We start from the raw sequence: 21,479 nt of genomic DNA, 5'->3' as shown, positions 1-21,479 counted from the left end.
CTGTCGAGAAAACCCGAGCCACCCATTTGAGACAAATAGGTCAATTCGCTATAATTCGAGCCGGCACAGGTGGGATCTATGCCCAAAGAGCGAGAGAGAGAGAGAGAGAGAGAGAGAGAGAGAACGAAGCGAGCCGGTATTTCCGGATGTCTCTGTGTGCTTCCTGCCCGTGCGTTTCTCTTGTCCCGACTCGCGCCAGCGATCCAAGTGCGCAGACGTCCTCACGACGATGGTCGAGCGAGCGAACGGAGGCACGAGACTCTCATCCTCCGGACGCGTCGATGCGGCGACCGAACAAGCGCGAACGTAACGAGCGGGAGACGCGCAGGAAAGGAACGAAATAGATCGCACGCGCGCGCGCGCGCGACAGAGGGTCGGAGGGAGAGAAAGGACGAGAGAGACAGAGAGAGAGAGAGAGATTGAAGGAGAGACAGACAGGGAGAATGGAGCGCGCACGCGGAGGGTAGAAAGAAAGGACACACCTGGCGCGTGCGCCGCGATATCACAGAGGGTGAGAAAGAGGGATGGAGCGATCTGCGAAAGGGGTAGGGGGCGAGGACGCGCGAGGAGGGACGTATACAGTCGCCTCGTAGGGCAGTCGTTCCTCCTTCGTCGTTCCTTCACCGCCGTGCGCTTTTAACGAAATTATTCCGCGATCGGAGCAAAAAGAAGCGGAGGAAGACGAGGAAGGGAACGTAGCACGGCAGACGGATAGAGGACGGAGAGTGTATTTACAGGGACCTCGCGGGCGGCGGGCCGCGAATCTGCCCCGACGCGTACGGCGGCATCGTCCTCCGGCGGCATCGTCCTCGAAGAGGAGCCCGGCTTGCGTGGCGCGCGTCGTCGTGGCCGCGGTTGACGGCGATTGCGGTGGAAGAAGTGGTGCGTCGGCGGAGAAGAAGAGGAAGGAGGAGGAGGCGGAAAAGAAAGACGTCGTTCCTCTCGTCGTCCACGGTCAGTATCCTCCAGCGGCGAAGGGAGAAGCGAAAGAGGCCCACGGGAAAGTGGAGGAGGGGGAATAGAGAGAAGAGGGGGAGGAAGCGGGGGGGGTGCGAGGTGAGGAGGGGAGAGGGACGATTCTCTAGGGGACGTAGAACTCTCGCCGGTTCGCGCGCGCGGAAGTCGACTCGTCGGCATCGGCGACGGTGGCATCGGGAGACGCGATCGCGGACGGATCAGGGTGTCGATGGTGGCCGGTGGTGCAAACTTTGCGATCGCCGCTTATTGATTTCCGCAGGTGGGACGCCGCGCCGCGGACTCTCCCGTTTCGCGTTCTCGTCACGCGAATTTTCGGCCGCACCGCTCGTTCGTCGCCGCGTCGCGGCGTTTCGCGTCGCGGCCCCCGCGATCGATTCGCGTACGCTCCTGCCCCCGTCGCACCTGCGTGTACCTACTCTTCCACCTTCTCTCTCTCTCTCTCTCTCTCTCTTCTCTTATTTCTCTTTCTCCGCTTGTCTCCCTTTCCTTCCGCTTCTCGATCATCCTCGATCCATAGCCGCAGTCGTCGCTTCGAATGTGTTGAAGACCCACGACACGTAAAAAACCGGTTACCTTTGACAGGATAACGACAGAATGTGTCTTCGTCGTGCGGCTACGCGCAGCGTCGAGGAGGAAATATGAGAAGCAAGGTAAACCAGGTACAAGGTAACAGGAATTAAATAGTAACGAGTATAGGGCAGGAATTCGAGATTCGAGAAAAAAGCGCGTGCAAGACTGTATCTAATGTGAGGCAAAAGTCGATCGAGACGAAGATGATTCTGATCCTATAAGAAAGAAAACGACAAAAAGTAATCAAGATACAAGAGAAAAGCGTCCTCTTCCTATAAGGAAGATCGCTCGTGCGTGTACGAACGAAACACGTACGTCGGTCATTAGAATCGTATTGTCTGGGATTTGGAACGCGCAGATGGAATGTTTGTTGCTCGAGATAAGCTCGCTGGCGGTAGCTATAGCGTTCGATTAATCGATTAGCGGCGATAACAATTTGAGTTTGGCCACTCTCTCGGCCTGGAAACGCGAGGCAACAAGAAACGAATGCTTGCACTCTGGTATTACGGCGCGCGAGTCGATCAAGATTCCTTTGTGCGTCGTTTTCCCCGGGGGTCCGGCAGACCCCGTAAAATATTGAATCAATCCCCTTTTTAGGTCACTCGAGTCATTAAATCTGATAAAATCTGACAAAATTTTATATACTGTAAGTGTAGTTGTGTATGTGATATAGAGTAAGCTTACTTGTAAGCTATTTATTTTTTTCTATTTATTTTAAATTTATTTTAAACGAGATAAAGGGATGATTGGAAAATTCTTCTTTAATACACATATAGAATAGATAATAAAAATAACAAATTAGAATATTAATATGATATTTTTCTAATCGATTATTTTAAATGCTGTTTTCTTAACATTTGACGGATAGAATAAAAAATTCGCAAGAAAATCAATTATGTAGTACAGCTAGAAATAATTGTGTATCTTAGAAATTGGATAAATATTTCATAATTCAATTCTATATTCAAATTGTATATTCTTGTCGACAAATTTAAATTTATCCTTCATTTTCATGCATTGTATAATATATTGGTATAATATTTTGGTTGAAATACGATGCAATTAGCCTTAAAATAGAATAAAGATAAGAATATGCATAATAAAAAAAATAAATTGGCGCTTTTTTAAACATTGTCACTTTCCTACATGAAGCTATTTTGATATTTAAACAAGAATGAGTCTGCAAATATAAAAACTAATACTTTATGCGCTTATAAAGCTTTTCCACTTTAGAAATTTAATTTAATCAATTTACTTCGTCGAGTTAAAAAACACCAGTGGTGAAGATTAAATAAAATGGATTTTACCGATGCCAGAATTTATCTTCAACGCTGAATTGTTTAAGTTCCTTTTATATATATATATATATATATATATATATATATATATATATATAATAGATATTTATTTTTTATTTATTTAATTAGGATCTGATTGTTTATTTAATAGAGTTTCTCGGTTAATTTTTTCTTAGTTAAAATCTACAATTATTTTTATCGTATTGGTATCTAGCGTCTTTCTTTTCGACGAGAACTGAGAGAACGCGAACTTTCGGTATTTCGGGAGAAAGTCCGTTTGTATCGGTCGATAGGCAACTAAAGCACAGGATGAAGTAGCTAGTATGAAACACGATCGATGGGCCCGAAGACTCGAGATATTTCAGCAGCGAGATCCGAAACGCGCGATAAAAGTATCTATCCCGAAGACACATATCGGCGAGAAAGAAAGAGAGGGAAAGAGGGAAACCGCGCAGCTGACGACGAAGAGTGGCCAGCCTTTGAAATTCACGAGCTCATGGAGAGCACGTATTCTCCTCTCTCACGAAACTTGGCATTCCTCTCTTCTCTCGGCGTGAACACCGACGTGTGGAGATCCGATCGATCGATCGAAGCGAGCCGCGCACTCGAGTTTTCCCTGACCTAAGAATACAATCGGCTGCTCGAGTGCCACGGAGAGGAAACCAGGGTGAGGTGGACTCCAGAATGGACCAGAGTGGGGATCGAGTGAGAGGAGAAAACCCCGCCCCCGTTTAAGCGACACTGGACAACGATGACTGCGAATTTTGTCTCTTCTTTCTCGCATTTTCTCAGAGTTACTTGCTCTTGTTGCTCGCGTATCCTCGCGACCGGACCATCGTGCGAAGAGCAAGAGAACGGTTCTTTCTCCCTTTGCTACTGAAGATAGAAAACGTCTTGCCGATCGCGACAACGACGCATAGATTCGCGAGATTTCATTCGCGAGAACGTTATCGAGTCGCTCGCGAAAAGTGCGACTGCTGCGATAACCTTCTCGTGCGGAACGGGCGTCGAATGCAAATTTTCGACGTCGATGTTCGTCAACATCGCGTGACGCTGAGCGATTAGATTAAAAATCCCGTCGGCGGCGGTTCGCGGATTATTTTTCTCCTTTTTTTTCGACGAAAGTAGAAAGGGGGACGGCGCGGTTGACGGATCAATTACGTTATCGCGGATCGGCGAGTTTCTCTCGCTAGAAAGTTACCGGGCTCGTCGAGTCTCTCGTGGGTGGTTCAGGCTAGTTGAAGTTACCCGAGAGGGCGAAAGTCGCGACCTCCGCGGGCTCTCAGTAGGACACGTGAGAGGGTGCGCGACACGCGAGCACACTCGAGCCTAGCCCGGGAATCAACTGGTTCTCCTTCTCTCTGTGTCGCAGAAAAACGAGCCGAATGATGTTCAATTGACAAAGACCGCGCAGCGCTAGGAATGGCCCCCTTCAATTCCGTCTTCCTGGGTGTCTGGGGAGTGTTCGTTGTCATTTTGATACAAGGTACGCATATTAATACTGCTACGTTATCACGTTCTTCTCTTTTAGTAGACATAAGCTTTCATCTCATATAGAAAGACACCTCCCTTATTCTCACCTGGTTCTTCACCCTCTCATAAAAGTTACTCTGGTAGTATTGCACATTTTTCACTGTTTTTTGGTACATGAAAACTATGTTATATAAAATAAAAAAATATATATATTTTACGTATGTGAAAAATTAGATTAAATTAATCAATCATATTTTTTTTACGCATATTTGTGTATTAGTCGATATTTCATGTGCTATTATATATTTACAATTGAAACTTTATGTAAATTCAACGTTGAAAATGTTTTACTCCGAAAAGATCGGTTTGGGAGAAGTGGCCCTTCGGTTGAGTAACACTGGGCTATTAGAAGTGATTAGGAAGTTCGATACATTTGCCTAATGCGATTCCATTTGCACAAAGAGCCCTTTGTCCTACTTCAACATAAAACAATAAATTAATTCAGTATGCGCAAAGTTATTATCGGACGTTTCGCGGAGATCATAATGCTCGTTAATAACGAAACGTTTGCAGAATCGACACCCGTTAGCTGGGAGGAATGGTGGACGTACGACGGTATCTCCGGTAAGACATCCGAATCGATTGCTTTTAGAATCAACGTCGATAATATTCTTTTCTTGTCGCCTGATATATCTTGTGAAAAAAAAAATTAATCGCATTCAAAGGTCCTGCCTTCTGGGGTCTCATCAACCCGGAATGGTGGCTTTGTAACAAAGGTCGAAGACAATCACCGGTCAATCTCGAGCCTACTCGACTGCTTTTCGACCCGAATTTACAACCGCTTCATTTAGACAAGCACAGAATTAACGGTGTATTGGCGAACACCGGTCACAGCGTCGTATTTGCCGTGGAGAACGACACTCGTCATCCCGTCAACATTTCCGGCGGTCCGCTCAGTTATCGTTATCAATTTCACGAGATTCACCTGCACTTTGGCGCGGACGATCGCATCGGCAGCGAGCACACCGTTGATGGACATGCTTTTCCTGCCGAGGTAAAAAAAATAAAATAAAATAGATAAGGACAATAATTTAAACAAAACGTTCGCTGGAACGTCTTTGATGTTTCTTGCAATCTCTTCATTTCCGATTTTAAAGTTTCATGATAATTAAGCTTAAAATGTGCTTCGCATGGCTCTATTAAAAATATTAATACTATCTCGTTGAAAAGCATTATTTCCTGCTTTTTATTTTTTCTTGAGATTGTTTTCCTCTTTAGAGAGAATCTTTGAAATACATTAACAGCTTTTTGTTCTCGTAGCTCCAGATATTCGGCTTCAATTCGCAGCTCTACAATAACTTCTCGGATGCCCTGCACAAAGCGCAGGGAATTGTGGCGGTATCGCTACTTCTGCAGGTATATGCCTAATCTCTCTCGTCAACGTTTATCGCGCATCGAATAAAGATCGGAATAAGCGATACGTCATAGACTCTCTCGGCCCTTTTCTAGGTGGGCGACCTCTCGAACCCGGAGCTGAGAACGTTCACGCAGCAGCTGGATAAAATCAAATACGGAGGTGAGAAATCCAATAATGTAACAAGAACTATGTCTATTTCGGGAGACAGTACGGTATGACACGAAGGAGTTACAATGAATTCAGCGAAAGCGATATTCTGATTTTAGCAGACAAGTTTTAAATGTGTCCATCTAAGAATTTTGAGGATTTTCACATCGGTCCAAATTTATATAATAATCTTAGGCAGATTAATATTATTAAAAACTATATCTCTTTCTTTCATATTTTTGTTGTATCTGCACCTTATTATTATTATTATTATTTCATTAGTATAATAATCAGACGGATTAATATTATTAAAAACTATATCTCTTTTTTTTATATTTCGGTTACACCTGCACATCATTATAATTATTATTATTTTTATTCCATCGCTATGCGATTTTTGCGACATTAGATGATATAATTTAATTCAAATAATATTTTATCGAGGCATACATTAAGAGATAATCTTTTTTCGCAAATGGTCAACTGTAATACAACATATAGCTTTCTTTCTATCTTTTTAAGTATATCTGGGTCTTTTGGAATAAAAATTTTGTTGGAAAAAATAAAAAGGTGGAAAGATTGATGTATCTTCGAAAGTTTGATGATGGCATGCATTATAACTTTTTGAAAACTTGGCATGGTTTTGTCGCCAACTTTTTACTAAGAAGATAAATCGATAATTACCATCATTCTTTAAGGGAACGCGAACGTTCCTCGACGTATGCAAATATGATCGAGCGGTGTGTACGATAAGCTTAGCGATACGTAACGACATACGTATCAACTGTGTACCGTGGCGTCGATAGTAATCGAGCGACACACACCTGTACGTAATATACATGAACAAAGTTGACGTTATCGACCGTATGAATTGCACAGGGCAGGCCATGGAAATTAAACGTTTCGGGGTGCGCGAACTTCTGCCGGACACGAAGCATTACATGACGTACGACGGCTCCACCACGATGCCGGCGTGTCACGAGACCACCACATGGATCATCCTGAACAAGCCCATATACATCACCAAGCAGCAGGCAAGTATCGCTATGCCATCGTCGTTGCTTTAAAATGCAACCACACGCCCTCGCACTCGAGTGTTTGCGATGAAGTACGGAGGCTCCACTAAATTATTCAATTTCGATCATTAAGAGGGCGAATCTCTTTGAAGCATCGTGGAACATCGTACTTTACGAATAACTTGATGTAGTTAAAATATTGCGAAATAAGAAGGATAAACTGATTAGCTCATTTCTCTCAGAGAACATTATTATGTAAAATTACATATTTGTTAGATTTTGCAGAAATCTTTATTGATTCTTATAAATTTTATTTTTTTTCAGTACAAGAAACTAAGAAATGATATTTTAGATATCTTCAAAAATAAATAAACTTTGGTATTGTTTAAAATTTGGCATTGTTTAAATAATTTGCATTGTTTACAAAACACAAATATTTAAAATCTATAATTTTTTAGCTTACAGTTAGCTTTGTTTTAATAAATAAAATATGCATGCACAACCGTACATTATTAATATGCTAAAAAATTAAACGAATTCTCTTAGAAACTGCTGCTTAATTTTTCAAATTAATAATAAATAAAATATACATAATTATTAATATGCTAAAAGATTAAACAAGTTCTTTTGAAAGCTGCTGTTTAATTTTTCAAATTAATAAGATAGCTAGTTTTATTAATAGGCTTACGTTTCATTGAGAAATATTATAATTGCATAATAAGAACGTTTAAATCTATTTTTGATATATAAGTTAAATCAAACTTCATACACTCTCTTTCTTTCTCTCTCTTTTCTCTCTCTCTCTCTCTCTCTCTCTTTCTTTTTCTCTTTTATATAATAACATTTGTGATAATCGATCATGTATTTAAATTAGCTGTCACATCAGAATTGCAAATGTTGTTATTACTGATATCGATCGCATATTCACCGAGGTGATAAAATCACTCGTACCTTATGTTATGTAATAATGGAGCTTGAATAAGATTAAAGATGAATTTTATTTCAACTTTCAAGTGATATTTATATCAAAGTAAAACTAATTTAGGATCATAAATTAAAATGTAATTACTTTATATATAATAGATCAATTTTTAATCTATAAAATCCTTTGGTGAATTAATTAAATTCAGATTATCTAATTAATTTAAAAATTGCAAAAACCAATATCGAGAAAATACTCTTTTACTACTTATTACTTATGTTATATTTCATAATTTCTGTCTTCGTGATTATTGCAGCTTCATGCTTTGAGGCAATTGATGCAAGGAGACGAAAAACAACCAAATGCTCCGCTTGCAAATAATTTTAGACCACCGCAGCCCCTTCATCATCGTCCAGTTCGGACAAACATTGATTTTAATGTTCAGGTACGCCAAAATATGTAGTTTCAAAATTTTGATATTTCAAAAATAAGCATACCATTTTTTTATTTTTAGGGTCCGAAGAATTGTCCGACGATGAACAGGGACATATATTACAAAGGTATCAAATAAAATCAATAACAATTCTTAGACAGATGAACAAAACAAAATTAACACACACATTCCAATCTCATCACAAGAATAGTCATAAATTTATGGAATTCACGACTCTCTCATTTATTATGAGATTATAAAAATGCTGAATTATATCTCCTTAATGTCTTTGCATAGGAGCTGTCAGGAGTTTTATAGAAAAATGCAGTTTATTTCTGATTGCATTAAAATCGTTTTGTTGTCTACCTTTGCAGCCAATAGCTGGAAAAAATACCCAGCACTGCCGTGAGGTCGACATTCGCAGTAACTACGCTTTTCCCCGGAACGAGCTGAAACTTCGCTGTAAGGAAAAAATTGACATATCAATTACAGGCGGGTGACGCCGGGTCACAAAAAAATAATTACAGCAAATAGAACGCGCGAGAGATGATCGACGGCGCCCACGTCGGCATTAAAGTCGAGATTTTAAAAAAAAAAGATGCTTCGTTGTACTTATTAGACGTGAATTGCCAAGTATGTTTCCAGTTAAACCAGAAGAAAAAAAAACAGATATACCTATAGATCACAAGTTAGACGAGATAAGCTAATCGTATAAGATCTATTATTATACATATATCGGTAAATTATCGAAAAAAAAGCTATGACTATCGTGGCCTGCGCGAAGGATTGAGAGATGCAATTATATGTATAAAAATTCACGCGCGATTAAGCGCGCGCTATCGAGCAAAAGTTTATACTATATTCTTGTAATAAAAGCTTGAAAACGTAGAACACACGAGACGCTTTCCAACGGTAATACTCGACACTTCCTTCACCCATCAATAAGCGGTTCTTATCCTACGAAGAAATCGATTCTTCCTATCCTCGTCGCGGAAATCCGTTATCTAAACAATGGCTGTCCATCGATACCGCAGCATTGTCTTGTAATAAACGCTTGGAAACGCAAAACAAGCCAGGCTTCAGCGAGTCTGATTGAGTTCCTTTATCAAGTCCAATTAGTATCTGTTCTCATCCCCTATCATTGATTCTCCTTCTCTCCTATTTTCGATTTTTGTTACCTAAAGAATAGTTATTCATCGATACTTTGATGTTATTGCGAACTTGTAACAAAACGATGTTTCTGATAGGTGATGTTGAAATTTATAGACTTGAACCTGGTGAGTATCCCGGGAGTGTCTAGTCGATAACATAGAATTCACCGACCACGGTTTTAATCCCAGCTCGACGATTAAACGACGTAGAGTCTTGACGTCGCTGCTGAAGGGAAAATCGATTTTCCTTCGACGAAGGAAGCTGCGCCTGCACCAGTCAGACTATTATCAGCTTCCAGTGAACTCCGCGTTGTTACGCCTCTATCGCCTTGCTATGACCAATTCCGCTACGTGAAGTAATCCTCTTGCGAAGGAATCCTTGAATCGCGAGGGAGCAAGTCGCATCGAAAAAGGGATCCATCAAAGAATATTGAAGGAGCGAGAGGGAAGGGAAATATAATGGGTAGATAGAAGACGGGAGTGAGATGACATTACTATCATCGAACCGCTATTCGGAGTTGGATGGTGCTGCCCGCAGACGGCTAGGGAACCGGAAAGGGTAAACGGCACAGGGTGACCAAGCGAGAGGAAAAGAGAAAGAAAAGGAAGACCGCGAAGGAGGTGGAAAGGTTCATCGAGAGGAAAGGGCAAACGAGGGAACGAAGGGTGGAGGGCGCAAAGGAGAGGGCGCCGCGCGCGCGAGAGAGGGACGGATACAGATCCATCGTGCCAGTGGCCGCTGCGGCAAATCTGCGGCTCTCCACGATTGTTCGTCGAAAGACAGAGAGAAAAAGTGTTATCATAGCATAGGGCACCCGGCCTGGATTTGGGTGCCGTTGCGACGTTCGCGATCGGTTGATCGGGGTGGCCCGGAGTGTCCTCTGAATAATTCCGAGGCCGTTCCCTGCGGGGTCCGAGCGGGACCGATGAGGTGCTCCGACAATGGAACGAACTCCGCGCGATCTTCGTGTCGCTCTCCGTCCAGTCCAGCAGCGGTCGATCTCGACCAGAGCGATTTGTGCGGATGCCCATCATCCCCGAGGCTCCGCCGGTACGGGGATTGATTGATCGGAGAAGAAAGCATTCGAGGACGTCGATGTCAGTTGACGGCCTCATGGCTCAAGTAGAGGGTGTCCTCTCGTGAAAGCGAGCACGGACAATAGGGAGTACGCCGAGAGAAGTGCGACAAGTGCATGTGACATCGTCGTTTATTTTGGAAAAAAAAATTCCTCGCGTTGCTTGCGAGAAAATTGTTGACATTTGCGTATGTCATTCATTCCGATCGATCTCTTCGTACGCGATCGTGATCGGTAAAATTTGCAAAGATTCGCTGGACCGAGAAGGAGAAGGCTGCGCGATACGGGGGTAGATGGAATTATCGCGGGAGCAAAGCACAGTGTACGCTCATCTTTAAAGTCGGAGGGTGGCTGTAAGCGGTCCTGTGATTGGTTAAGCGTGTCCGCGGGAATCTTTTTCGCTCTGTTACGTGCGTTAATACGTGCGTATTCGTGTTTATCAGGCGACATGATGCGAGGTAAACTGATGAGAATCCACGGTTGATGACCGTCAACCCAGTCGATCACGCTCAGGTCAGAATCGGTCAACGAGTAAGAAGGAGGAAGAGTTAGAGTGCCAAGGAGACCTCGATTGAACTGAGCAAAGTTCTACATCGTGATCGACGCCACTAATTCACGCGACAGGGTCGCATTACGTCGACGACTGCGAACTACACAAACTGAAACTACCGCTAGTATATCAACCGCCAATTCGACGGGAAACTTTCGCTCAACTCAATTACGCCGCAGCCGTGTCGTGTTCGCACCTGCGAGAGCCAAACGAAAGACGACACCGACCTACTCTTGGCTGTAACTCGACGCTCGTACTCCATGAGAGAGTTAATCGCGGTCCCGCGAATGCTTCCGGGTTCTTCGTCGGGCTCGCGATTAATTTATAATAAGTGTGATAAGCCACCTCTGGTGTGGATTACGCCGCGCGCCGACGACGGGGTGGGAGTTAGTAGGACGGTTCGCGGACTCAGCGATTATAATATGGCGAGACAGGCATATTCCGTCGTTGATTAATATGCTGACCGCGAGGAGCATCGAGGCGGAATTTAAAATTCATATCGGTCGCATAATCGATAGTTTGTCACGCGTGCTTCCTTTCTGACTTCCGTTCCATCGTCGTGACGCGAGCAAAGTTACTTATGTGAACTGCATATCAAACGGCACCGCATAATCGAACGAAGGACTCATCCTGGTATTCAAGTAAGTGTTCCACCGCTGATGCTTCGACGATATAAAAATATCATTTATATAAAACTCATAATTTTTTCCAGATTAAATCGTCGCGGCAGTTATAAGGGAGAATAGCTGGCACTGGCTTAAACTGATACGCGCGCGTTTATGGCGCTCATTTAATCAGAATGAGATCTGGGGGTCCGCTGACAATGCCGCTGCTACGACGGCAAGACGAGTCTGCGAAATGAAAACTCCTGGCAGAGACAATGGAAGCATCCACGCGAGCATGACAGCCTTATTCAGTGTCGCGGACGGCACGTTTAAGCAACGACAAACGAGTAAGAAAAAACACCTTGCCCTTGGAATTTTATTGTCTTCCTTTCGCCTTATATACGATATTCGCTACTTTATCAATTGTCTTTAACGGTCGCATTTTATAAACGTGCGAAGGCAAATTTTATTTTATGAAAATATATAAAGTTACGTATAAAATACGTTAGATCGTAGATTTAGCAGAGATCGGGAACCGATGTGATAAACGATCGTTTTGTATTAGCACAAAACGGGTCTCCACTAGTCTGTCGCAAGCTATCTGTTATTTCAGCAATGTAATATTTCTTCTTTTATGCGCGACCGTCCTTTGTACGCTCATGTTCTATTCTTCCGCCTATATTAAATTCCTATTTTCCGGTAGTGATAGAGCAGTTCGTCTCCTTTTTTTCGTTCGAACGGTCGATGTCGGCGATAAATCCGTCGCGAGCGCGAATCTTTGATGAGACGCCGCGACGACCGCAAAATATCGAGTGTACAAACAATCGATTACGAGAAGAGATGCTGACGCGAAGCCTTTGTTCCGTAGCTCGTCAGTGAAACTGAAAAGTGTCGTCTGTTGCGGTGGAGTCAACTTCCTGTTCCCATCCCGAGAGGCGAGAGGACGATCCGGACGGGATCAGCGGACATCGGATAGACACCGATAAAAGGACGGTGTTATGTTAGTGACAAGGTGTCACCCTCTAGGAGGGCACATTCTACTTGCCCTCTTCCTCTTGACGGGGTGTTTCGCCTTGCTGTCACGAGCGGTCGCCTTCCCGGATTGGACCGACTGCCCCGCGGTATGTCGATGCAAGTGGTCCTCCGGCAAGAAGTCCGCTTTGTGTCCGGACGCCGGCCTAACGTCATTGCCGGCGTCTCTCGATCCGGACATGCAAGTTCTCGATTTGTCCGGCAACATGATACCTGCCTTACAAGCGGAGGTATTCAAGCTGGCCGGTCTGGTGAATCTACAGCGTGTCTATCTGCGCAAGGCTGGCATTCACAAGATCCACGCGGACTCCTTCAAGGACATGAGGATACTCGTCGAGATCGATTTGTCGGACAATCACGTGACGACCTTGGAGCCGGACACGTTCCTCGGGAACGAGCGCCTGCGTATCTTGATACTTAGCGGGAATCCGCTCGGTACTCTGCGTAATCTACAATTTCCGGTGCTGCAGCATCTGCGGAATTTAGAATTGGAGAAGTGCTCCTTGACCGAGATACATGGAAAGGCCTTTGCCCGTTTGAGCAACTTGGAATTGCTGAAGTTAGACGGCAATCAGCTGGAGTATCTGGAAGCCTCGGTGATATCCAATCTGTCACGATTAAAAACTGTATCGTTGGACGGCAATCAGTGGAAATGCGACTGCAGATTGCGGGATTTTCGCAACTGGCTCATCCCCGACGCCCCCAGCAAGTTATACGCCGTTACTCCGCAGAAATGTACGGGTCCATCGAGATTGGCGGGTCGTAAATGGGAAGACGTTAAACCCGTCGACTTTGCTTGCGAGCCGGAAGTATATGTCCTGGCGAGTAGCATACAGGAGGAGACCAACGGTAATCTCAGCTTGGCTTGTTTGGCGTCTGGCGATCCCGAGCCGGAAGTCTGGTGGCAATTGAACGGCGGACCGGTTAATGCTACTAAATCGACCGATCAATTATACACCGGGCCTCTCATCGTTCATACGACATCCGAGGTCGGTGCGTCTTCCAAGTCCAACAAGTCCGTGTCATTCAAGACCCTCCCGGATCGATGGAGCAATCTGACCGTTTACAACGCCAGCGACAGCGACGCCGGCGAGTACACCTGTCTCGCGAAGAACATCGCCGGCATCGCCCGGGATACGGTCAGCGTGGCGATACCTCGCGTCTACACGGCCCCGACTCTCTCTCAGAGCGACAACTGGCTCCTCTGGGTGAGCTTAGCGGGTGGCGGTGCGGCCGCCGCGTGCGCTTCCATTTCGGCCGTTCTTCTGGCTCTCTGCTTATGCGGCGGCAGCCGGCGACACAGGAAGCGCGAGAAGCTGAAGCTGCAGGGCAGCAGTAGCTTCGGCGATCAGGAGAAGAAGCTGCTGGACCTGTCGGTGACCACGACCACGACTCCCGGCAACAGCAACGACCGCGGCAGCGGCCATGGGAGCCTCGGCGAGGCGTGCAGCACCGGTGACCTCGAGCTGGCCGAGCGTGGCTCCATTTGCGACCCCATGGCCGCGGCTGCCGTCACCGTCGAACGGCTGCGACCCGCGGAGAGCTCGGTGAACGCCATCCGCGCGGTTCCATGCGCCGCTGCCGGGAATGTATTTCCACCCCCGCCGCCGGAATTCACCACCGGCGTCCTGCCAGCCGGCATCTTCGGCAACATCTTCATCTCCGTGTCGTTGCCGCAGGACGCGTCGTCGGAGCGCTGCTATCCGGATCTCCTCGACATCCCCGTCCACGCGGTCAGCGGCGCCGCGACGGCCGTCACAGCCAGCGGAAAGATTATACCGTCAGCGGCCGTCAACGTCTCCAGCTTCGCCACGCTGCCGCGTCGGGCCTTGCGTTCCGCCGAAGTTGCCGGTACTGGCTCGCCTTACGACAACATGGGACCGCGTATCACGGCGAACGGCAGTTCGGCGTTCTCGTTGACGGACATAGATCTGCGACTGTCGCCGCCACCGCCGCCGCGGATCATTCAACCGCCGCACGAGTTTGTTTCCCTCTAAAGCAGCGGCCTCCTCCCCACATATTGTCGCGCATACTAATTTCGTAATCAATAATATTCCGCTAATAACGTTTCCCCGATATACTGCGGAGTGTCCATTATCGGCCGGATGTTATTAGATGTGATAACAATTAGCACGCGGTAATATTGACTGTGTCATAGGAGTCGTTTAAAGACTAACTCCACCTGAGGACGCATGCGCGAGCTTCGAACGAGTGATCCGTATACGGTCCTCGATGGAGAACGAATCATTTTGACAATGACACGCATCACATTAATTAAATATATCGAATTTTCATTCTAGCGTCATGTGTGCGCTGAGTCATCATGGATCGTCAAGGACTTGGTGTTGTAAGAATATTAATACCAATTCTAGACTGCCACTTATCGAATCAAAATTTTCAAATAGCGTTTGTTTATGAAAATAAGTTGTGCGATTTTTCAATTAAAAGATTTATCAACAACAGAATCGAATATTGCGTATTACTGTTTAAAAGGCAATATAAAATTCAGCTGATGATTTGAGAAATGACTAATGATTAAACTTTTTTTTCTTTTTTCACAGTCAACTCAAATGTCTTAAAATATGTATAAAAATATTTTTAATATTCCTTAAGCGTTTTGAATTTTTATACTATGTTTAGGTACTAATATAGATGGGCGTAGTTCATCTAGATGATTTTTTCTCGAGAATTTCATCACGTCGAGAAAGAATGTGTAAAAAGTTTACAGGAGAAATGATTAACGCATGTCGATGTACAATTTTGGCGAACAGTTTTAAGAGATCGCACGAATAGATGATCATTGACGGGTAGCCAGACACACCCCTATGGGGAACGACGAGAATGTTAGTCAGGATTAGACATTTCCCACAAGTGCAGTCCAAGTCATTCTTCCCTTCGATGTAGCGTGAATCTGGCGAATGCGGGGAGAGGTACCGAAAGGAAATCGATACCGCAAGCCGTGCGTGTCACCAAGATTAATATACGGAGCATTCGATCGAGGGGCCGATATCGGCCATGACTGCCGGACACTTACCGAATATCTGTTTGTCTATGCTTGTCTGCCTGCCTTGCCCGCTTGTCCGGCCCGCGGCCGCTTGCGCCCACAATGAATGCGTGTGAATGACGGACGGATGCGTGAGAGAGAAACTTTAGAAATTATTAAAAAAAAAAAAGTCTCTTCTAGATCTCCGTTAAATAATCCGAAGCGAGGCGACATTTGTACATATACTTGACGACTATTTCTTCAAACGATGGACTTTTGGCTAGCGCGAGCCAAACACGCCGCGCATCTCACTATTATCATTATCTTCCTCCCATTCATTCTCCAAAGTGTATCACTAGTTTGTTATGTACTCTCTACGTGTGTACATATTTGTTATTACATTACAACATTCGTGTACACGCGCGACCCGGACGTTGCGAATTGCGCGCACGCCGGTGCGTTATACATGAATAATATTCATTATGAACACTTTGTCAATTAATAAAATCATTGAATTTTACATATATCGTGTTACTGTTGTGTATTGTCTTATTGCGTTTATTATGCAGATAATGATGTATCGTATCGTATTATGTTTAGAGTTCGATTATAACATTCACATTGGCATATATAGGTCGCATTTTATAGACCACAAATATCAACAGATATTTGGCATTGAAAAATTGGAACAAAGTATAATATATTGTTTTTCTGTACCCAATTTATATGCTAAAAATAAAACGAAAAGCTGTACGGATCATTTTTTTTTCTCTAAAAAATTCTACCTCCGATTGATTACGGCTTTCTATGTAGTATGTATTGAAAATATCGTATTAAAGTTTAACTATATTGTTAGTAATAGAATCTATTTGTACAAATTGTTATATGTAATCAAGTAATTAAAAAATGCGAACACAAACCACTTTCATTTTGAATTTGTGGAAATATATATCAACAAGTTACCAATTAGTTTAGCATAATGTAAATTAAATTCGTTTTATTTCCATTTTTTTCCTCATTATTTTATATTCTCCATTATATATAAAAACGAACATCGAGTTATGTATTTTTCAGTAAAAATCCATACAGAATTGCATGCCGAATCACTTCAAGATCAGGCCGCTTCATCGGAAAATTATTATTCGTGATGACACAAGGCAAGGATTGCGTGTAAGATTATATAAATTGCAATATTTAAATGCAGATTATGTATTGTGTTGCGCATAAACTTGCGTACAAAGTGCAAGGATAAAGTGGGTCGCCGATGCAAACGGGGAAACGATCGAAAGCATCACATGTTTCTGGTGACGTCTCTGACAGTAAGTTTCTTCTTTCCTTTGGATTAACATCCGTTAAGTTCGCGAGGCAAGTGATCAAAGCGTGAATAAGTTACAGGAAATTCGCAGTGTCACGTTCATTCTCCCGACCTAATCTTGGAGTATATCCTCCTTGACCTTGAGTATTTCGAGAATCTGGAAGAACAGATCGGTTATATGTTGTAGGAAAATGCACGTGTACTCTTAAACTGGATTTAAAGATTGATAAAGTAGTGGCATTCACACAATCCATTCTCTATAGAAAGACGATTTATATAATATCAAGAAATTGATGTGACAGTCGATTTCTATTGACTATTCATAGCAAGATTATCTATTTTGAAAGAATATTTAATTTAATGAAAATAATATAATCAATACTTTCTATAATATCAAAGATATTCTATAATATTCAAAGATATCATTATTACAAATATTCATTTTAATACTCTTTATATAATACATTCTCAGCATTGTGTCATTAAAATGAAAAATACAACATTTTTCATATTTCAATTTTAACAGAATCAATTTAACAAACAATTACTTTCATGATTTCAATTATAAAATAAAAACTAAAAATCACAATTTAACTTAAATATATTTAATTTACTTTAATTAATCTAAATTTATTAATATTTGAAATGCAAAATAAAAAAATATATTCTTTTCATACATACCTCGCAAAATAGAATAGTATAGTCGAGGATCGTTAATCTTTTGTGCGAAATGAAAATCTTTATATCCATGAATATGATCAGGCATTAACCAGGAATTATCTTTTTGTAGCTTGTCAGCATATTTAAGTGCTATCGGTTTGCTCGCGTAGTCTATAATATAAAAATACAATTAATAAGTTAAGATATAGATTACAAAAATGCGTAAATTTATATATGTTTTATTGCAATATATTTAAAACAAAAGAGATTCTGCGAATGGTGTAACAAAACCTGATAAATAAGCTGACTCGTTAAAAATTGAAAATGTATGCCATATATAATACTATATTGTTTCACGTTAATTCATTGATATAGTCATCCGCTCGTATTTTTCCATAGAGTTTATTTAATCCGATAAAAGCTGTTTTAATTAATAACAATACCAAATATTGATTCTAAATGTAATATATTAAATATTTGCAAGGCTTTGCATCCATGTAAAAATGTTTGAATGCAAAAATATTTTGTAACAATGAAATTGTCAATATTGCGAATGAAATTGTTAACATTGCGAATGAAATTGTCAACAAACAAGTTATTCTTATTTTTATCATTATTTATAAAGTTGTTATATTTATGATTATTGATAGTTTTTAATTCATAAGATTTTATTTTTATAAAAAGCTTGATAATTTTCATTCGCAAAATAATTTACAATTTCAAAGAGTTCGATATATCCGTTTATAATTTTATTAACACAATGAATTATTTTTAGGAAGTTATTCACCTTCGTAATCAGGACTTAAGAGAGGATCCATATCCATAGCATAAAACTCAATGTCGGCATCGGATGATAAATCGTGAAATCGATTCAAATTGTCAAAGCTCGACACGTCGGATCGTCCGATTCGAGGCTGATGTATCAAACCTAAAGCACGCTCCGACCTGGAGAAGCTTGATATCTCCGAATTTCGACCAATTCTAGGATACGGCACTAATCCAGCGGATCGCCTATCATTAGCTTTCAACTTTTGACCCTCTGAAACATCGAGTAAGACAATAAAAATTAATTAGAATGACACGCTTGAAATTATTTCGAGTTGTGTTCTTCTTGAAAGTTAGAGAACATATAAATATAAAATTGTTTTTTCTTTCAGATTAATTATTTTCGCAATCGGCATTTATAAATAAAATTGAATATTGCGTATGTGTTGCTATACATATACATGCCTCGTAAAGCACATGAAACCTATAATAATTTATACATCGAATAGACTAATACATACATAAGCCTACATATATAAACATAAGAAATGTTTATCGAAGTATGAAAATTATCGAAAGAGTAACAATATTTCCTAAAAAAACAATTATCATATATATTTTACTAAAAGTTTGAACACATAAATTTGTATTAATTTATTTAAATAAAAATGTATATTGCAAAGTCATGATAAAATTTTAAAAAAATGAAATTTGCAAACCGTAACACGCTAAAGCATCAAAAAGAATTTAAAAATATGTCAAATGCATTTTAAAAAAACATTTAAAAGAGATCGTCATCTTTCATGATGATCATTATATATTATGTTGTATACTTATAATAAAACTTTTTTGTGTAAAAGATGTATAATGCATAAATATATATGTATTATATAATATATATGAAAAAGGTCACATAAAAGTTATGAAAATATGCGACTCATGCGAGAGTTCCTTGCCTCTAGCGGATTCAAACTGCTGGTCGTCCGAGCATCTGGCAACTGAAAAATAAATAGGATGTCGTCGACGTTTTTTCATCAAAGACCGAACATCATAATCCTTAACAATTTAATTTACACTCGCACTCGAGGCACTCAACAATTTCCTACGGGAATCTAGTAACAATATTTTTTTTCTCTCGCTGTTGCAGCTTTTTCCACTTAATTCCCTATCCTATTTCATTTTTACTTCGTGTCGGGAATTGTTGCATCGAGTTACAGTTTCGTCTTGGTAAGAATAAATTAACTAATGCTTTTTTTGTAAAATACTGACAAAAATGTAACTTTTAATATTAGATTAGATGCCAGTTTCTTTTCTTATTCCGTGTCTTATTTATAATTTCTCGCGTCTTATTTATAATTTCTTCGATTTTCCTTTAAATAATTTTCTTTTAATAATTTAATACCGAATCAAATATTTTAAGATATTTAACATTTAAAATTCTATTGAAATTCAAGTTTAATGTAGTCTAATATTTAAATAAAAAGTTAATTAAAAAATAAAAATTTGCAGCCAATTTAGCCGATTCTTTTTAAATTAAAAATGTTTCAATTTCAAATATATTAGCCTATATATTTTATCAAAAAATTAAAAATTATCAAAAAGAGAATGCATGAATATTATTTGACAATTATAAATCAAGTTAAAATTTGAGAAAAAATAAATAAAATTCGATGTAAAAAAATGCTCGTTTTTCTAATTAAAAATTTACAGATTTATGAGAATCGACTATTAATGACTAAAAATCAAAAAGTAAAATGTTCTAAGGCTTATTATAAATTTCGCAACATCGACTTACGATTTAGAGAGGTAGAAAATACCAGAAGTATCATGAGAATGAAAAATCGGTTGTCCTGCATTTCTATGACGCGAATCAAATTTTTAAATAGTGATGCTGCAAAGTTTAGAATCGCACCGACACTGAATGCCTCCTGTTACTCGACGTCCGATTTTATACCTTGCGCCTCTACCGGGGTTGCGCCACTCTACCCGATCATGGAATTACCACCCCAAGGGGGGTTCAACCCCCTTATCGCAGAACCTCCGACTCGTTTCCCGTCCCTACTTCTTGCGATGTATTTTCTGCGATCTGCATAAGAGGATGTTGGATCTTTTTCGAGTTAAAAATTAAAATTTTATCCAACTTTGAAAAATTTATAAAAAACTCTGCGTTAAAAAGCAAAAATTGTTTAATTTTCTACAAAATTTTGCAAAATTTTCAGGATTCTTGCGTTATTTTTTTTGCAGAAACAATCAAGTTACTTGCTTAATCAGATACATAATACAGGTACAAACATTTATGTATTGATGAAATAATCGGCTAAACATGATGTAAAAGATTATTATTGGTGAAATATTATTAACAAATATTGTCGGTGATGATTTCAAATCAATTTTATAACAATTATTGCTATACTAAAAAAAAGTTATTGTAATACATTACATTTACCTATGACAATCATATTTATTCGATGTCATTAAGTCAAAGAATATATTTCATATAAGTATTTTTCTATAAGAAAATTAGCTGTTTTTCACGATATCGTTTTCTCTCTTTTTTTCTTTCCTCAATATAAAATTTTCAACGTTTTTTTCCAGAAGGTTTTTTTTATATCATGTCAATGTAAATAATAACCGTCATTTTATGGGTGATATGTATAAGTATAGAGATATACATTATTAATTTTTGTGATACAGTCGATTTTGATGTACCGGGGAACCCTTAGGTGGAAAGCCTTATTTATCAAAAAATAAATTGATCCCTAGACGCACTTTTGAACATTCCTAGTTGGAACGTGGGTTGTCAATTATAGTAATTCGGTCAATGCTGACGTAGGCATAAAAGGAGTCGATTACAATGGATGCAGGATAATATATAGATTTATACACGCGTGATGCGATTATCATGCGACAGATTATGATGCATCACTGTGCGTGACATTTTCTAAACACCGAGTGCGATTTTCCAAAGTGAGAATAATCTCCCTAACATGAACGTGCTCGCGCGATCCTTTTTCGCATTCTTCCTTCGTTTATGCACGTTGGACTGTTACATCGACACTAAAACTATGAATAGGAAAGATTCCAATAA

General features: G+C 40.8%; 3 protein-coding genes across 9 annotated transcripts in view; 2 read left to right on the top strand and 1 right to left on the bottom strand.

The window, feature by feature from the left end:
- Positions 1 to 9,152, top strand: part of LOC105257369 (carbonic anhydrase-related protein 10) — a 55,511-nt gene extending 46,359 nt beyond the window's left edge. For 2 of the 6 annotated variants that reach the window (XM_011267947.3, XM_020029402.2), the window contains 9 exons: positions 4,219 to 4,332; positions 4,893 to 4,943; positions 5,045 to 5,373; positions 5,640 to 5,735; positions 5,829 to 5,895; positions 6,763 to 6,917; positions 8,138 to 8,266; positions 8,336 to 8,381; positions 8,629 to 9,152. In XM_011267947.3, the coding sequence (XP_011266249.1) occupies positions 4,269 to 4,332; positions 4,893 to 4,943; positions 5,045 to 5,373; positions 5,640 to 5,735; positions 5,829 to 5,895; positions 6,763 to 6,917; positions 8,138 to 8,266; positions 8,336 to 8,381; positions 8,629 to 8,663 (972 nt within the window). In that variant the 5' untranslated portion in view covers positions 4,219 to 4,268 and the 3' untranslated portion in view covers positions 8,664 to 9,152. Of the gene's footprint in view, positions 1 to 574; positions 955 to 1,104; positions 1,645 to 4,218; positions 4,333 to 4,892; positions 4,944 to 5,044; positions 5,374 to 5,639; positions 5,736 to 5,828; positions 5,896 to 6,762; positions 6,918 to 8,137; positions 8,267 to 8,335; positions 8,382 to 8,628 lie in introns of those variants that run through there. The other 4 variants (XM_011267943.2, XM_011267945.2, XM_011267944.2 and 1 more) reach the window with 4 other exon arrangements.
- A 220-nt stretch (positions 9,153 to 9,372) lies between these two features.
- LOC105257372 (leucine-rich repeat-containing protein 24) lies at positions 9,373 to 15,240 on the top strand. The gene is made up of 3 exons (XM_011267952.3): positions 9,373 to 11,672; positions 11,744 to 11,983; positions 12,505 to 15,240. Exon 3 carries the CDS (start codon positions 12,635 to 12,637, stop codon positions 14,663 to 14,665), a length of 2,031 nt encoding a protein of 676 aa, XP_011266254.2. The 5' UTR covers positions 9,373 to 11,672; positions 11,744 to 11,983; positions 12,505 to 12,634; the 3' UTR covers positions 14,666 to 15,240.
- Positions 15,241 to 16,844: 1,604 nt separating this feature from the next.
- LOC105257373 (CAPA peptides) lies at positions 16,845 to 20,299 on the bottom strand. Of its 2 annotated transcripts, XM_011267953.2 has the most exons (5): positions 20,187 to 20,299; positions 19,348 to 19,389; positions 18,414 to 18,665; positions 17,648 to 17,797; positions 16,845 to 17,123 (listed from the first exon to the last, which is right to left on the bottom strand). In XM_011267953.2, exons 1-5 carry the CDS (start codon positions 20,245 to 20,247, stop codon positions 17,041 to 17,043), a joined length of 588 nt encoding a protein of 195 aa, XP_011266255.1. In that variant the 5' UTR covers positions 20,248 to 20,299; the 3' UTR covers positions 16,845 to 17,040. The 2 variants fall into 2 exon arrangements, with proteins under 2 accessions (XP_011266255.1, XP_011266256.1); XM_011267954.2 differs by lacking the exon at positions 19,348 to 19,389.
- Positions 20,300 to 21,479: the final 1,180 nt, after the last annotated feature.

The sequence above is a fragment of the Camponotus floridanus genome, unplaced genomic scaffold (genome assembly GCF_003227725.1).
Source record: "Camponotus floridanus strain SB8 unplaced genomic scaffold, Cflo_v7.5 scaffold54, whole genome shotgun sequence".
Taxonomy (NCBI): Eukaryota; Metazoa; Arthropoda; class Insecta; order Hymenoptera; family Formicidae; genus Camponotus; species Camponotus floridanus.
This window is presented reverse-complemented; position numbering and strand designations above follow the sequence as displayed.